General features: G+C 39.3%; 3 protein-coding genes across 8 annotated transcripts in view; 2 read left to right on the top strand and 1 right to left on the bottom strand.

Annotated features, from left to right (window-relative positions):
* Positions 1-6,538: 6,538 nt before the first annotated feature.
* On the top strand, positions 6,539-13,675 carry ric3a (RIC3 acetylcholine receptor chaperone a). The gene is made up of 6 exons (XM_049718751.2): positions 6,539-6,680; positions 6,920-7,134; positions 7,228-7,297; positions 8,162-8,258; positions 8,457-8,614; positions 10,934-13,675. The coding sequence occupies exons 1-6, from the start codon at positions 6,563-6,565 to the stop codon at positions 11,719-11,721; spliced, it is 1,446 nt and encodes a 481-aa protein (XP_049574708.1). The 5' UTR covers positions 6,539-6,562; the 3' UTR covers positions 11,722-13,675.
* The window catches only part of tub (TUB bipartite transcription factor), a 31,200-nt gene continuing 24,976 nt past the window's right edge, over positions 12,124-18,347 (bottom strand). For all 3 annotated transcript variants that reach the window (XM_049718747.2, XM_049718748.2, XM_049718749.1), the window contains exons 9-12: positions 14,771-14,885; positions 14,468-14,566; positions 14,198-14,369; positions 12,124-14,090 (exon numbers count right to left, since the gene is read on the bottom strand). In XM_049718747.2, the coding sequence (XP_049574704.1) occupies positions 13,957-14,090; positions 14,198-14,369; positions 14,468-14,566; positions 14,771-14,885 (520 nt within the window). In that variant the 3' untranslated portion in view covers positions 12,124-13,956. The remainder of the gene's footprint in view (positions 14,091-14,197; positions 14,370-14,467; positions 14,567-14,770; positions 14,886-18,347) is intronic.
* LOC125967564 (cyclic nucleotide-gated channel beta-1-like) lies at positions 14,971-17,910 on the top strand. 4 transcript variants are annotated; one of them, XM_049718753.2, is made up of 4 exons: positions 14,981-15,406; positions 15,806-15,849; positions 15,925-16,885; positions 16,972-17,910. In XM_049718753.2, the coding sequence occupies exons 2-4, from the start codon at positions 15,810-15,812 to the stop codon at positions 16,997-16,999; spliced, it is 1,029 nt and encodes a 342-aa protein (XP_049574710.1). In that variant the 5' UTR covers positions 14,981-15,406; positions 15,806-15,809; the 3' UTR covers positions 17,000-17,910. The 4 variants fall into 4 exon arrangements, with proteins under 4 accessions (XP_068506614.1, XP_068506615.1, XP_049574709.1 ...); XM_068650514.1 differs by having other exon boundaries at positions 14,973-15,406; positions 15,806-16,885; XM_049718752.2 differs by having other exon boundaries at positions 14,976-15,849.

The raw sequence follows: 18,347 nt of genomic DNA, 5'->3' as shown, positions 1-18,347 counted from the left end.
TTGCCTTAATTCATTCTGTGACTACAAACACTCTGTACCGGCCTTTAAAAAAAAAAAAGTCTTCCAACATGTTTTTTTAATAAGAAAAAAAAAAGTAAAATTGTGTGCTTTATCAAAAAAATGCAGAATATGGTAATAACATCATCACATACAATGTAAAGAATTTAACAGTTTGTGCCTTCTTTTGATGTGCATGGATTGGCAGACACAAACAAAGAAAAGTCATAGTAATATATATATATAGAGGATGAAAAATTATGCCTGTATATGTGGTTATATTGCCTGTCTACGTGTATTGCTGCTACATTTGTTCAAATTATAACACTTTACAGCAGTTGCCAATAATTACTCCATTAACTTTTATTTTTGTGTGTTAGCATTAGGCGAGTAGACGATGAAGAAAAAACTATGTTGCTTCTTTAACTCAGTGGGCCCTATTTTGAAGTCTAGCGCAAAGCACAGTCTATCTGTGCACATGGGCGGACATTTCTTCTTTCTTCAGGTAGAATTGGGTGTTTGCGCCGTTATGGGAGCGAACACAGCTAGCTTGTTTCTTGACCAATAGGGCACTTGGAAACTGCTTTCTAACCCTTATTGTTTGTAATGTGTAGTTTATGACCAAGGGGACCTCTTAGTAAAGTTCGAATTTGTCACATCTAATTAGATTATGCAGGCGTTCTTAAGGTTGTGGCCGTTGTGCATATAGGGTGTTCTGGTTTTACTTTCTTGACTCCTTTGAACTCCCATTTAAGTTACCAATAAAAATACATACCAAATAAGACTTTGGCTTTTGAGTTTTATTTTTGATTGTCGACAAAAGAAGGACACATTTAAATGGCATCTCTTGGTGACAAGTTGTATGCTGCTGATACTCATAAATTACAGACAGCGCAAAGTGCTGACAGGCAAGTATTAAAGTAAAAAAAAATTCAAGGTCTGGATACCATAAAACATTTCTTTAGCCCATTAATCCACTTCATTCACTTTTTGCAACCATCTATTTTCCATCAATATACAGGGTTCCTATTTGTGACAGTGTCCTTCATGACTCTCAATATCATCAAAAAGAGGAACAAAATTAAATACTCCTCAAAATAAATATGTCTGAGGAGTATATTGATTTAATATAGTTCCATAAGCCCTTGCACCTTCACTCGACATGCAATTTGGAAATAAATTGGCTGATTTAGATAGAGGCATGGAGAGGAGGGGCTGTGTGAAATGATGTAAACCTGATCCGCTATTGTTGAGTAAGGTGACATTGCACAACAAATCACTTGCATGAAGATGGAAAGAAAACCATTTCTTTTTTCTAAAATGTCATTTTCTTTGGGGAAGATGCGCTCACTGCGGTGATTGCTGCATATGTGAATCCATTTCCCAACTGGAGGTGCTTGAGCGCTTTCAAAAAGTCAATCTTATATTTTGCTCTTAGCATAATAATCAGACTTTGATTCTGAGAATAACACAATCTCATTTATTGCTAACAGACAACACAGCGCCGGCCGCAATTGACTCTCCTGTGTTTTGTTCAGTCGCAGCAATAGTTGATTTTTTTGAAGCAGCAGAGTCTAATGTGTTTTAATTGAGCCCAATGAAGAATAATTAAGTAATTAAAGGCTTGATAGGAGAGAGCCCTGGTAAATAGCTAGAGGGCGAGAGCTTGTATTAACAATATGGAACACGGTGCATACCTGCAGAGTGACACAATTGAGACAAAACATTAAAAGCGCCAAAATAAATACGGCAACACCTTGTGACTATGCATGTGGTCACATTCAAAAGTGAGCATAATGTGATACCTGGTTCTTTGAAATATGAGTTGAATCCCTTACATGGTCAAGTTCATAACTCAAAACATTTGGATCTCAAGTCATCTTTCCGCATTGAAATGAATGGAAATGTCAATATTCCATTTGAGAACAAGAACAGAACAAAATAAAACAAATATGTAAAAATATTTAATTTCATTCAAATGTAAAGTAATTCTGTAAAGTAAAACTGGTGGGTCAAATTGGATTTTTTTTTCCGTAATGGCACATCTTGATGTGTACGGAAGTCTTTCCAAGAGTATGACTAACATCTTAATTCAACAAAAGTCCAATCAGAGGAGGAGCCAAGTCAAAGTACGTTTTGAGCCAGTTAATGATTGAGTTTACTGTTACAACAGTGAAATTACCATACTGACACTTTACCATTAAACAGAACAAAAGAAAATGTGTGTGTCAAACACTGAAGCATAACCAACTTTGGACCTGTTCCTGGTGCCAAATGTTCCCAAACAGTGATATCTGCTTTATTCAACATACAGCAATAATCGCTGTTGGCATCATATGCTGCCAGGCAGCGATAATCTATAATCCATTCACCCAGAGAGGGCACACAAATGCATATTTGTTTCGTTGGATTAAAAGCTTATAGTGGCAATATGGCATGGCCAATAATAATTCTTCCATGCCAGCTATGATTGAATTTCATTACGATTGCAGATTTTTCATACCGTGACTTGTGTCTTAACGCAACTCCTGTATAGATTGTCAATTTACCTGGTAAGTAAATAAGTCATATTGCCATTGTCGGCTTGTGATAAGGTTAAACAGTCGACTAAAAATAAGTGAATCAGCCAGGACATAAAAATTTAGTTGGAGTTAGCAGTAGTTGTTGTAATCTCTGCGGTACAATGTTTATTTCAATACTTAATGTTATAAAACAGACACATTTTATTCACATTAATTTCACATGCAGTGGGCCTATCTCACAAATGTGAGTACAGAATTCCATTTTTTATAAAAAAAGAAGGAAAAAAAATCAAATTTCAAATACTGACACAATGATATTTGCAACAATGTAAATAGTCAGTGCACAGCTTTTATACTATCTCCTCCCAAAAAAATATACAGCCATTATTGCTTAAATCGCTGCAAACAAAAGTGAGTGAAAGTGTCCAAATTGGGCCCAATTAGGCACTTTTCCTTCCTGGTTTTATGTGAGTCAGCATTACAAGGTCTCAGGTGTGAAAAGGATGTTAAATTCGGTGCTCTGGTGAACACCCCAACAAGAGGGTTAAGGCAGTGCTAGAAAATAATGGTGGCAACACAAAATATTGACACTTTTGCCATAATTTGGACATTTTAATTTAGGCTGTACTCACTTTTGTTGCCAATGGTTCAGACAATAACAGCTGTGTTCTGTTTGAGGTTACACAAGCTGCACATTGACCACTTTCCATTTTAGCAAAGTGTTGTTTATCTTGACAAACATTTACCCAAGAAGTCTAAAGATGGACTCCCGTTTGTGAGATATTGTATATGGATCAACTTGACTTGATTTTTATTGCCCATGCCGTTTGCCCACTTCATTTTCATTTCATTTTTGTACTTCAATTTCTTAATGCTTCAGCACAAAACATTTTTTTTTTTTTTTGATGGTTGATAACTTCTAATAGTTGCTTTGTTATTTTAGTAGATTATAAATCAGTGACCGTAGAACCCTGGTCTGCCCGTCTGCCTTGTGGTCAGCAAATGAAGCTGTCACATGAAGGTCACCAGTTCATGGTCCAAGATTAAAACGGTCAGCAAGCATTGCTTGAGTGAAATGAAACCCCGCTTCGCTGCAGAAATAAGAAGCCAGTAGAGTTGAGTGTCTCCTCCTTGTATGGCCACTTGACTATAATGGGCTGGCTATGTCACAACCAACCATATAGCCGCCTAGAGTAGTACAGTATTGGTCTTGATATGGAGTTTGTGAAAAAAGAAAATGATCATACCGGCGAATTGGTGTTACCAGTTACCATTAAAGATATAGATAAGTGGGTTGTTGTTGGTTTTTTTTGTTTCCAAATGTCCACTCTGCAACAGTCAGTTAACGTGTCTGATTCTGTTTTCCTGACGAGCTGATGTTCATGCAGTGGTGAAGCATTTAAATGAGCTGGCCTTGATTTCCTTTGGTACTTTTTTTGTAACCATTCAGCACAGCATTTTTGGATTTTTGACAGAGTAGCCATACACGCAGCAGGCACTTGTGTGAAACCCATGCAGTGCAATTGCACCGGACTCAGTGGATAACGATAAAATAAAGAACGCTGAGGATAGCTCTGTTGACACAGTAATTGAGAGCATAACTCAACAAAGATCCTTTTTACTAAGTATGAAACATAACAAAAATAACAAATTTATTGACTTGTGAGAAATGATCACAATGACAGTTCTGTATCAGTAAAAATATTCCTTAAGGTTTTTTTCTTCTTCATCGGTATTCTGAACAGCTTTAGGTTCTTGATAAGTATTCTTTGAAATATGCATGTGGGAGTTATCCTCTCCACCTTGGTTTTTACTAATAGGTCCCCAAGGTCCGACCTGCTTGACCTTTGTGCCTTTGGCCTTAAATAAAAGGACTAACCAGAGCTGACATGGCTTTCAAATATCCATCACTGGAAAAGGAAAAAAAAAACTGAATGCTTGACAAATGTCACCATGCTAGTGAAATTGGTCAAATGCCTAACCTTAGCACAATTTACCTGGACAAACATACACGCAATATTACGAAGTCCATTCGTGTAAATTACGCATAATCTAAGTGTCTGTGTTATGAGAGATCATCTGCTGTTCCATGATTCACATCTCACTTGAAAACAATCATTTGCTTGCTACATATAATGTGTGTTTGTTCATATCTCAATACCAGCGATGTACTGTGACAGACAGAACAATGAAATGCTCATCCATGCGATGGCAGGATTTACAATGAACCTGTTGTCGTTCATACAGTAGAGTATTAGCTTTGTTTTCAACTGTGTTTCAACTCGATAGGACCAGATTTCACACTTTTTGACTAAACTGAGATGGGATCATCATTATTTCAGTCATTTTTGGTAGATTTTTCAAATATAAAGTTATGCGCTCTGGTGCAATCAAAGCTGGATATCTACAACAGAGGACAAAGCAACAATGCGTAATAGCATGTCAGTCACCGTGTTAATGTTAAACGGTTCATTACTCTCTTGTTATTGACGCTATTCCATAGTTAAGCCATTTAAACTTTAACAGGAATAAGTGAGAAGCATGTGAATGAGAAACTGATATAGGTTGCCTTGATTAAGTTTTCAAATTAGGGTTTTAGAATTGGAGTTAAGCTTTCATAGCAGGGTTTACAACTAGGGTTAGGGTTTCAAAGTAGGGTTTTGAAACACGTTTAGAGTTTCAAAGTATTTTAAAACTAGGGTTAGGGTTTCAAATCATTGTTTTAAATTAAAGTTTCAAAGTAAGGTTTCGAACTAAGGTTAGGATTTCAAAGTAAGGTTTTGAAACTAGGGTCAAATTTGGGTTAAGGTTTCAAAATAGGTGTTAAAGTTAGGGTAGGGGTTAAATTAGCATTAGAGTTTTGAATTAGTGTTAAACAAAGGATCGAAAAATAATTTCCAGTGAGTTGTATTGTGCTTTAAATTTGCCAAAACATTCAATGTTTCAATTTTACACTGAAATTTCTGTGTAAAGCCATTGCACAAGGCAGGCAACCCATGCATTCGTCCTTGATCTCGATCCGAAGGGACTCTGGGAGAGAGCTGACATTGGCCCATACAATCAATGGCAAAACTGCTTTGGACACTACATTGACAACCTTGAGTCCCCACAAAAGACCTCCTAACTCGCTGATGCCGTATTTTAACAACTACTGAGAAACTTCGGAGACACTGCAATTATGTGTCGGAATTTTGGGAATTTCCTTATTGGCGCCCCTTCTATCAGGCTTGTTGTCAAACATTCCCAGAATAAAGTTAAGCAAAGTTATCACTTAGGAGAGGGCAAAAAACAGGTTATTCATACAATATTTGACCATTTGACTTTATTTTTGGTTAATTGGTATTCATTATGTATGTCAGTGATTTAATATAAGCTTCTCTGCTTAGCTATTGTTGTTGCTGGTGTTTGTTTAGTTGGGGAGGCTTCTTGCCTGGCCCCGCACTCAACTGAAAATAATGTTCTGGGAGTCAATCTTGAAACACTGGCAAAACGAATCTGTGCGGGGATGTACATGAGCCTGTACTGCTATCTCCTGGTAAAAAGAGAGAAGCACACTCTAGGAACTGCATTATTTGGATGCTTTTACAGGTAGGTCATGCGCTGAATTCTCACGCCCCAAAATTAACTATATGATGATAAAATTTTAAAAAAAACAAGAAAATAGAAATAAAATGAAAAACGTATTTATATTGCACAATTAGCAGCCATTTAATCAATACATATTTATATGTATGTTTAAAAAATATATTTTTAAATTCTATTTGACACTCATTTATCACCCCACTCCCCAACCCCACAGTGTAATATTAAAATATAATCTTTTTTTTACCCAACAGACTCCATACAAGCGGCATCCTGTTGAATATGGCCAGTCGTGTCCCTCGCTGGGGATTAGGTGATACTTTTTCATACAGCCTTTGAAGGCCGCTCATATAATCTGCTCTAATCTAAACAGGACATCACCAGATGAGCAACGGCAGCCGAGAGTACTGGATTTACTGTTCAAGAGAAATCAACGTGTGGCTGTTGTCGAGTCAGACAACATGTCCATCACAACCTGTCAGAAAGTTACTTTGATATCATGCTCGGTCCTCTGTGTATCTCTCTTCTTACCCAGGATGCTTTTACCCAGAGCCAAAAAGGAGATGGAACAGCTGCAGGGTGAGGAGATTCATCATGTCATCATCCATCCACCTTTGGTCTTATTTTTGCTGCTGCCAGCTGTTGCATTAGACAAGAGTGTGTTTGGTCTGGTCACGTTGTTGTTGCCTAAACATGTAATGTTATGGAAAAATCATACTAGGTACATAAGCATATGTACATTTTGTATGACCTTTTTGCAAGTTGCAGATCACAATATTTGCATGATTAAAGTGTAATATTGTTGTTGTCTTGTTTAGCTGGCCCTGGGTTCCATCCCCCAGGGATATATCAGGTGTCCAATGACCCAGAGCAGTGGGGTGCTGACCCGGTTCACTCCATAACATACATCGCTGAGGCCACTGCTAAAGTCAGAAGCATGCGACAAAATAGTAAAAAACACAACTTGATGGCTCAAGTCATACCCATATATGGGTTTGGGATTCTTCTTTACATCCTCTATATAATCTACAAGGTTGTTATTATTATTAGCATTATTATTATGATTCATTGTTATTATTATTATTATTATACAATGATACCTTAACCATCCCATTCCTGTTGACAGTTGACTAACAAAGACAAGAATGCAAAATCAGGACATTACAGAACAACTATGAGCCTGGAGAAGAATATAGGTGAGTGCAGTACTCTAATTATTAGTGTAAATATAAATCGATGCAATTCATCTGATACAACTACTCAAAATACACCCACAAGAAGTGAAAACAGAGTGCACAGCTCCACAATCAGCAGAAAGACTGACGCTAATGCTATGAGAATGAGGGCATCATAGTCACTATAATATAGGACGCAATAATATGAAAGTGAAATACAATTTACTATTTTTGTGTGATCTTAATTACCGCTTTACTGTGTCCATCATTTCCATAGATTTAAGGAACTGAGCCCTCAATGAAACAAAGTCTTTCAGCAAATCCTTCTCTATACTGACAATAGATTTGCAAAGACAAGCAGATGTGGAAACGTCATCCTGAAAAAATAAATTTAACCAGGCACTACTTTGAGGTTCTGATCCTGGGGGTCGGTATAATGAGTTGTGTGGATTAATGCATCTAACAATTGAACACTTTGATCTCTCCAAATCGGCATCCTTGAGTTGTTTGGACCACAAAAATCTCTCCAAGTAATAAAGATGGCAGAATTGCGAAACCGTTTGGCCACACCCATTACCTTGTATGGTAGTCCCCAAAAGATGTGAAGATAAAAATACGTAGTAGAAAAAGGAGAAAACTGAACGGAGTAAAAAATAGGCCCCAAACATCATAAAAAGTATCTCTGCAACACCTGGAGCGACAGATTACTCGTTTCTACAATCTTGGAGACTTCAAGTGCACAATAAAATGAATATAAAAGAAAAAAAAAGTGGATTCTCCATGATATGTCTGGGATGTGTACCGTGTACACTAAAAACCACTATTTTAGTAACTGGGAGTTTCCATGATTGTCATTTTATTTCCATACGTTTGTGTTTCTCTTAGCAACTGACGATGAGCTTGTCAGACTACAGGAGCGACTACTTGACTCAGAAAGGACCATGGCAAGGATTGTCTCAGGAAATACTTGTGCTTCTGGGAGGTTGGTTTGATGATACGGCGCACATACAAGACAAAAATGCAATCATGGTGAAAGAAATCACTTGATTCCTGGGAATTAAATTCATTTTTTAAACCAAAAAGCAGCTGTTTTGCAGCATGCACACCTTACTGCCACCATTGAATATCAACTCAGAAACTTTGGGTCATGATTCCGCTTTGTCATTTTTCTGCCCCGTAGTGGAAGACGCAGGCGAAGTAAATCGACTCCAACAAAGAAGGAAGAGAAACTTCTCAGGCAGCTGAGGCAGATCGCACAACTGATGCAAGAAGGCCGTATGGAGGCTGCCTCTCCAGAGATGGAGGCAGAGCAAGTCCCTTACAGTACAGACTGGGAAGGTACATGTCCTCTGCCTCTTTCCTACAACTTGCCACAAACTTTGCTTACTCAACAATTGAAAGTGGTTTTGTCTTTTCTGTCCTACTGCCTCCTAAGTACTTGTGCATATAAGATTATGTTGGACCTTAAAATAAACCAAGCATCAGCCCAAAACCAATTCCTGGTATCAGATGTACGACAGAAGCGAGAATCTTACACAAGAGTTATATCTTATTTATATATGGTCTGGGAAGGCACTAATGCAACAAGCAGCAAATAGGAAAAGATGTGACAGGGCCAGAAAGAAATAAGTAGTGAGCCAGGCAGCAGTGGTAATAGCTCTGTAGTGCCAAACAAATGTAAAATGAATTGCATGCAAATGACAATAACTTGTCTGTTATTTATCCTTTTTTGAATTTGGCACTTGTATTCTTGCACTCTTATGCGCTGCTGTGACAAGTACATTTCCCCGCTGTGGGATGAATAAAGTTCTATCATCATCATCATCATCATCATCATCGTCATCATCGTCATCATCGTCATCATCATCATCACATTCAAGGAAGATACAGTATCATAAGGGCTAAGTAAAACAATTAAAAGACAGACTTCACATCAAGCAACTAAATCCCATAGGTGTGCGTCTAGGGCAGGGCTCGGCAACCCAAAATGTTCAAAGAGCCATATTGGCCCAAAAAAAACAAAAACCATACCTGCAAAAATCTAAAAGCCTTTTAAAAGGCAACATAGATTGCCAATACATAAGCTGTATGCCTACTATTAAAATAACTAAATAGGCTACAAATACAAAATGCACATTCATTATTAATAGCTTATTTCCCCTGCAGCGCATCCTGGAGACAATTACGCACCACATAGCTGAACTTCCAATACAATATTAATGGGTTAGAGTTCACGTACCTGCAAAGCAGAGCTCTCTGTTCGATATCGGTCACGTCACACGACTCATCACAGGCCATTGAGAAAGTTGGAGCTGAATTGATGTCCTTGATTTTCTGATCAGGCGGCTCGGTGGCGCACTGGGTAGCACGTCCGCCTCACAGTTAGGAGGGTGCGGGTTCGATTCCACCTCCGGCCCTCCCTGTGTGGAGTTTGCATGTTCTCCCCGGGCCCGCGTGGGTTTTCTCCGGGCACTCCGGTTTCCTCCCACATTCCAAAAACATGCTTGGTAGGCCGATTGAAGACTCCAAATTGTCCCTAGGTGTGAGTGTGAGTGCGATTGGTTGTCTGTCTCTGTGTGCCCTGCGATTGGCTGGCAACCAGTTCAGGGTGTCCCCCGCCTACTGCCCGATGACGGCTGGGATAGGCTCCAGCACGCCCGCGACCCCCGTGGGGACTAAGCGGTTCAGAAAATGGATGGATGGATGGATTTTCTGATCGGCGATATTGTTTGCCATTTTAATTTCCCTTTCCTTCACTGTTTTTGCGGAGGGAGGCATGGCTTTAATTTGCTGGATGATCTCGGTTTTGGTTTTGCAGTCCGAAAATAGGCACTCTGATATTTTAATGAATGGATCCTTCATGGACTCGCCATCGGTGAATGGTTTTCCGCGCTTTATTATCTCCTGGGCTGCAACAAAACTTGCAGCAGAAGTAGAGTTTGCAGATGCAATCCACTTCTTGAAACAGTTTTTTTTCGGTCCTCAAATTTCTCCACCAGCATTGCAATTGCACCTTTCCTCTCGGTTCCTACTGGGTGATCGGCAGCAAATTTAGCATGCCTTAGCTGAAAATGTCGCTCCAAATTGTTCTTCTTGTTATTTGACAACTTCTCATTGCAAATCAAACATGCAGGCAATCCTTCAGCATTGGCAATGAAAGCAAATAGTTCAGTCCATTCTTTCTTAAAGCCTCTGTTCTCATCAGCAATCTTTCTCTTTTTCCCTTTTGAATCCATGGCCCATTACTCACACACCTGTTTACAGCTCACCTGTGCTGTGTCGCAGGATATGACGCAATTTTGATATTTTTCACCATTCTGAAATTCGGTATATTTAATATATTTACAACTACATACATTTTTACAGCATAAGAATGTTTGTGTCACGATTACCACCTAAAACCAATATTTAAAAAAAAAATAGTATTTTTCCATTTACACATTATTGCAAAAACTCCAGGGAGCCACTAGGGGTGTGCTAAAGAGCCCCATGCGGCTCTGGAGCCGCGGGTTGTCAACCCCTGGTCTAGGGAATCATGCTAGTGAATCTCCATGAGGACAGGGGGAAAGGCCATGTTTATTCCAGAAATGAAGATCCTAATTTACAAAGAACAAATCTAATATTCTCAGAAAATATTTTATTTTTATTTTTTTATAGGTTACCCCGAGGAGATTTACCCTGAGTATGAAGGACCCGATTACAAATGTGAACTTGACCGATTGGCCCCAGATGAGTTTGTCAACCAGCCCACTGCGGAGGCCCTGGCAGAGCAAATGGAGCAAGAGGAAGAAGAAATTGTAGCAAGGAAACTATCCATAGTCCAAGAGGAGGATGAAGAAGAGGAGGAAGGTGAGGATGTGGAGGAAGAGGAGGAAAAAGATGTGGAGGAAGAGGAGGAGGTAGAGGAAGAAGAGGAGGAAGAAGAGGGTGAGGAGCAGATAGCAGAAGAAGAAGAGGAGGAGGAAGAGGAAGAGGAGGAAGAAGCAGAAGCTGAGAAAAGACTTTTGCTGGTTCCGCTTGCCTCCCAAACTGCTACAAATACACAGCATGAGAGATTAGGTCTGCAAGTACAGAATGAGCTGCAACGTCATAAAGGAGGGAGAAAGCATATTAGTTTTAATGACAGCAGAAATGTATTTCACTACCCAAAAGACGATACCTATGAGGAGGAGGTGGAGAAGGAGGAAGAAGATGCTGATGTGGATGAAGATGATGGGACAGAAATAGAAGAGGAAGAGGAGGAAGCTGATGAGGAAGATCCAGTGACAGAGGCGGAGAGACTTGAGTTTAGTAGCGCAGGATGTCCCAACCCTGAGGAAGAGGCAGATCAGGAAGAAGCAGAGTATTTGCCAATGCTAGCTTTTGCAGAGAGTGACAGCAATGTCCACAGAGACATTCCCAAAGAGGTCAGTGGGCTGAGGATGCGAAACAGGAGGGAGATATGAAGTGTTTCCTTTCCTGAGTCTGAGCTTCTCCGCTGTTATCCATTTGTAAATGGTTAAACGACTATAGTTTTACTCTATTGACCACTTGAAATGATCATTTTTATACTCTCAGGTACTGTACTTTTGTCAGATTAATATTATTCCTGAATTATTTCATTAACGGAGGGGGATCAACAATTTTGTCTTTGCGCGTATGTTATTGAATGTCGTTTTGGTCATTTTTGTGAGGGAATGTAAAAGTTTGAAAGCTCTCATAAAGGTTTTTTTACTATGTCACTTTGGGGTTGTTATATAGTAAAACCTGAAAGTGTTTTATGATGCGTAGAACTCAAACTAAATTCTCAATTATATTACAACATCACTTTATATGCTTTGAGTAACTTTTGCATGTTTTACAAGGGCAACCGTAAACATAATGAAGTTTTATTTGCTCATCTTTGTTGTCATAATCAAAGAGTGTTTTTATACCATCACATAATTCATACATACGGCATTCACTGCACATCATCACAAGCACTGAAAACAAAGTGAGAGAAGCAGGGGATTATGAACACGAACTGAAAAGCAGACTTCACAGCAAAGTATCAACAATTTTGCAATAGAAATCCAGAATAGTTAGAACACAATTAAGTACAAGAATAGCACATCTGATAAAGATTTCCTCGTGATCCACAGTATTCCACATTTGTGGAATCAGAGATTGTTCTTTGCCTTCATTCGTTTTGCTTTTTTTTTTTTTTTATAATGATAAAGTACAAAATGTTGAGAAAGGAAGTCACCCAGCGCCTAAACTTCTCTATAGAAACTTGGGCTACTGCTTTTTAGATGAGGAACGTACTCAACTGTTACATCAGAGGAGTATAAAAATATTTCGAAGACGCAAATCGATGCAAGAGTTGAGGCTGTGACAAATCCATGTCCTCTGTTACATTTTCAAGAGACATCAGACAAAAGCACAACTTTACATCGGAGTGAAATGTAATGAGACTTCAAGAATATAATCTCGAAGCAAGTCATAATGGAACTGATTCAACAGATTCTTCTATTTGGGTTTCTAATCAATAATGTTTGAATCATTTAAAGCAACTCTATGCCTTTCTACACTGGCGGAACTAAGGGGGAGGGGGGCACTGGCCCAGGAAAATGATCAGACCCCCCAGATGCCAGGCTAGATAATTTACTTTTGGGATTTTTCTTGATTTCTCCAGGATTTTTCCCCCCACTTTTACACCTGTCCCTCGATGAGAACAAATAAGGAGTTTTCATAAGATATTTTGGGGAATCTTTTGGGTTTGTAAGCCTGTGCTTGTTTTACAGACCCTCAGATACATCCCTGCCACCTCCATAGGGCGCCAAATGAAAAAAAATCCTAGCTCCGCCAGTGCCTGTCTACTGTTTAGTAACTGCAACCTAGCAAGTGCATGTAAGCTTAGCAAGAACAGAAAGCGCTTACTTAACAGCCAAAGCACCACACTGCAGTAATCAAAGGCACACGAAAGGATTTACAACTATCTCATCCACTACCGGCTTTAAATTAAGGTGCACCATTATTCTATACATTCACATATGTGACCCAGTGACGACGATATTGTACGGTACACAGCACAGGTTAACATGCTTTTGTCCTGCTCAGGTCCAATCGTTTTGTGTGGATGTTTTGTCTTTGATGTGCTTGTAGCTCCACAGAGCCAATACTGTCCAAAGAACAAATCATAGAATAAATACATAAATAACAAAATAAATAGCTTTTGACATGCGTGTTATTTTGAATCTAGGAAATCGTATAAGTATTCATGCTTGAGGATATGGGCTTTTTGTTTGTTTTTGTTTAACCTTGGATTATTTTCATGACAGGTACATAAAATGTAGCGAACTTAAAAAAATGTACAGTATGCAATTATTAGTCACATTAGTCGCAATGTTAAACCGCTCTAGCTGTTACTTAAAAGGAACAGTGGTTCTTTAGAATATACAGATACTCCAAAATTTTTACAAAACAATTTTTTTTTTTTTTTAAAGTGGAATACACTTTGTGCTTGATGCCCTTTACTGAGCATCTTTGCTGACCACACCACCCCACCCCACCCCACCACACTCATCCATGCAGAACTCGAGCCCAACAAAGCATTTTGTGATATGCAGGATGCCCGTGGTACTCTGTGTTTTGGAGTTTGCAGCCCGAGTGTTACACGAACAGCCCTTGATGAGACCACACATAGACCATTAGGCTGCTGTCTATTCGCAGGCTAACTTGCTGTCGAAGCTGGAAAGAGCGATGGCAAAGGCTTGAAGGGCGCACATTGGGTAGTTATAGTCCATGGTGAAGACGTCCTCTGCTACACGCCCAAACTGCATCACAATGTAGTCAGCTGAAAAGACAGACAGAGCTTGAAATGTTTGCAAATTACCATGCTTTTATACTCATAACATAAAAATGAAGATGGCTGATCACTCTTTAACCACTCATGGAACTCACGGTCGTTGTCGTGAATGATTTGGAAATTTTTGACAGAGGCCTGAGTGACTCTGCCGTGGAAGTTGAGCACATACGATTGTGTGTCATCATTCCACACTGGAGTTTTGTTATGAAGTTCAATAACACTCTCTGTGTTCTTGTTCTGCCACCTTGCCAGCAATGACTCATGTTCCTACAATAGAAAAAGGAAACACCACAACAGAGTCAGTCAAAAAGCTCAGCTCAATATTCCAATGTGGATGTTTTAGAGGATAAAATGGAGAAACATACATTCCGTGGGCGAATTGACACTCTCTCATGATCCATGTTCATTCCTGGGATAATAACGCTCATTTTACGAGGTCCCTTGAATCCCAAGACATTGGTTTCCTAGATTTAGAAGATCGATATGTATTTTTAATCCAAAACATTTGGCGAAAATATCACTATAGTGACTATAGTGACTATGTCTCCATGCAGTCATTAAATGATGTATGCAAGTTTTCAGGTGTTTTTGTTTTGAGCTAGCATACAAAATGTCATTGACCTGTAAGAAAATTCTAGTCTAAAAAAAATAAGACTACAGGAACTCACATAGCAAATGGCTGCAAGCTCTTGGCGCGTGTTGCTGTCCTCAAGGCTGGTAGTGGTCTTCATAGGGTTGACACCACTGTCATATACAGTGAACTTGGTCCCCATGAGATTTGACCTGCGATGCAATTAAACAAGTAAGCTCCTACTTGCTTCTTTATTGTAAGGGAAATGCATTTCATCAGAAGTCTCGACCTCTGCACTCCATCACCCAGAGGCCGAAGATTGCTTTTTCCGTTTTTCACGTCATTCAATACTTGCCCCATCAATTGCATTCATGTTTTTATCTTCCTTGTATCGTATGTACAGAGCAGTGCAATGACAAACATCTTCACAAGAACTACATGTATCATCATAATGATGACATTATGAGTGATGCCATAAAGTGTTTTATTCAAAGCGTTTCAATTTAATGAATGTGCACTGTTGGGGTGAAGCGCCTGTTGCCATGACTGATGCTTTGGGGTTTTAAGAGAACAGAATGTGGAAATGCAAAATGGAGTGACCTTTAATCCAAATGATCTGGCTAAGCATGATTGTAACTAGGATAATGCCTGACCAGCAGAAGGACTTGCACCTACAACTTCCGATGGCTTTGTAACTAGAAACCTTTACAAAGACAAGTTCCTCCAGCTTGAGGTAAGTTTGTGATTACGCTGTGCAAGTGCATAAAATATGAAAGGCATTTCTGCGACAGTATGGGAATCATCTTCAAATGAACTGTCAGGATTGTATGACAAGGGAATGACACTGTGTGATATCGCATTGTTTTTGGGGCGGAGCTAAAGCTTGTCACTGCTTCGCTGCAAAAACCTCCTTCGGAGGCATCAGTCTTACTTCGTACTTAAAATTCAAACATTTTGTTATTGCTTACCCTCCACAGTAGAGAACTATTTAAAACAGAATAAAAACATGTATTTTAAGTCTTCAAAGGCGTTATACATATTTGTAATTAGTCTTCAAATCTGTTAAGAGACCATCAAAAGCATAATGTAAATGTATTACTCAATAAATGCTTACAATTTTTGGTTATTTCAGCCAAATGGATGGACAAGGAGATGGAGACCATAATGGTCCGAATCGTAAGTACCCGATCAACATGATTTGTATTTCCATTTGGTATACGTTGTCACCGACAAGCTTTCGTTGTCTTACAGGCCACCATATTCACATTCCTACAGAAGATCAACCACCGAATGGAGACAATAATGACATGGAATTTATCTTCCTCTTGCATTTTATCATAAATCATCATATGAGGGTCTTCAGACAAAACCAAATTGGCTTTGTCAATGAAAACATTGTTAATGTCCACATTGAAAATCACGCTGATCATTTTAATCATATAATTGAAGAGAATGAAGAAAATGAGGATGATGATGATTTTGCAGATGAGGTTCAGATGGAAGTCAATCAGGAAGAAGAAGAAGAAGAAGAAGAAGAACCTCAGCCAGGACCATCGAGAAATTATTCAAGGGATGATGCTGAACAGGAAGAGGAAACAAGAATTAGGAAACGTTCCTGGTGGTGGCACGAGTTTGAATACACGTCTGACAGCAGTTTGGATCTAGATAATGATGAAGAACTTCTACTTGTTAGATCCGAGGAAAGGTTAAGAGATGAAATAGATTCAGAAGATATTGAATCGCTTAAAAGTGTCCATGAACTCGCAAGCTGTGCTGATCTGGCTGAGGAAGGAGAAGGGACCAAAGAGAGCCAAGACCTCAGTGAGCAGGAAGCAAAGAAAACCGCTGTGCCTGGAACTTCGGGGCTGTGTCTGACAGAAAAGGCTGGACACTTGTCTGAAACAAAAGGAGAAAAATATTTCCAGTGGTGGCATGGAGTTGAAGATAACAGCTCGGACAGCGGCACTGACTTGGATGTCGAAGAAAATTCTCTTCCCTGTCCTTCGGAAACTAAGTCAAGAGATGAATCGGTAGAAGAAAAGGGAGAGAATGATTTGCAGGGCAACGTCTCATCAATGGCTAATTGTGTCCATCGGCTGGCACAAAGCATTACGGAGACTGATATGACTGAGGGGGAGCAAGCTTCCATGGAAGACGTACGTTGTAGTGCACAAGAGGCAGAGGAGCATCCGGAACCGGATCAAAGGACGAGGTGAGGGTTGACATGAATTTGTAAGAAGGCTTTGATGATAACTGTTCTGACACAAGCACTGATTTAGATTTTTTCATTACTACCAGAGGGTGGATGGATCTTGATGGATCTTAGAAAAGCTCGGGGAATTCCGAAGATTAAAAAAATGCAAATGACTACTAAGTAGCCATCTTGCTCGCAGCTCTGGGAAAATCATCATGTCCGAGGGAAGAGCTTCCACCCAAGGCACAGGTTTGGGTGAGCTCGAAGTGATGAATGACCTGCTGCCGACAGAGAAGTGGACAGAAAACAATGGCTAAGGGAGACAAAAAGAAGACAAGGAGTTTCACTACTTCACAACAGTCAACAGCATGCTCAAGTTGCTACCTGACTCATTGCTTAAATGGGAGCAGGCCTTGAGAGGCTGAGTTAAAGACGTTTTGCCATGTAGCACAGAGAAGAAGTTCAAACTGTGACGCAAATCATTTCAGATCCACTGTTGTCCCGGAATGCGTTCAATGAACGAAAGGTTGAACTTGTTCATATTTTGGATGAACGTGAAATGAACATAGTACATTTTTGCTTTGTGAATATTTTTGTGAACGCGCTCATTCTTGGCTCAATGAACAGTTTTGAACGGCAGTTCATTTGTGTTCAAGGGTGCCAGGTTTTCTTTTCTAAGACTTCAAAATAAAACCCCGCTAAACATACTGTAAACAAGGCTCAAATAGGCGATTTGGCAACCCAGCCAAAAACTAAATGTGACCTGTGCATGGAGGAGCGAACAAAGCGTGATAATGCTTCGGTCAATGCAAACTCATATGTCGCACGACAAGCAAACAAGTTAAGAAATAATACATTCACAAAAAATGAAATGTTAGTTAAAGCAAATACAATATTACTTTAAATGTTTTGCACATTGAATACTTCATTTGTACATCCTTTGTTTCCTACCTCAGTCTGGCACCTACAGCAGATTGTGTTTACACATTCTGGACCACAGTCATGTTTTTTGTTCAATTCATTAAAAGAAAAAGACAGTTCAAGCAATTTTGTCTTGTATTTGAGATTGTGAGGTGATAGCAGCACCTGGATACTAGAGGGAATGGAATGGGTGAAAACAATGAGAAAATGCCAATATGCCATTAGGGGGAAGAAAAGAATTATGAACTTTTCATTTTTGGAACAATAGAACTTAGTTTAAAAACAATGCAATTATGAACTGAACAAGGTCATTTTACAATTTGTGAACTGAACTTTGAAGTATTTCACGTAGAAAATAAACTTTCCCAACACTGTTCAGATCCAAAGAGGCCGGACTTTGTAGCACTAATATGTATACGACAAAGGGTTGGGCTAGGACTGACAGTCGATGCGGACAATGTGTTTGTCTTGACCTTTGGAGGACCTTACAGACTATACAGAACAAGGCTTTAATACATCATAACACTTCCTGTGACATCGTGATGTTGCTTAGACGCCA

This window comes from Syngnathus scovelli, chromosome 4 (genome assembly GCF_024217435.2).
Source record: "Syngnathus scovelli strain Florida chromosome 4, RoL_Ssco_1.2, whole genome shotgun sequence".
Classification (NCBI taxonomy): domain Eukaryota; kingdom Metazoa; phylum Chordata; class Actinopteri; order Syngnathiformes; family Syngnathidae; genus Syngnathus; species Syngnathus scovelli.
Note: the sequence above shows the minus strand (reverse complement) of the source record. Positions and strands in the feature narration are given on the sequence as shown.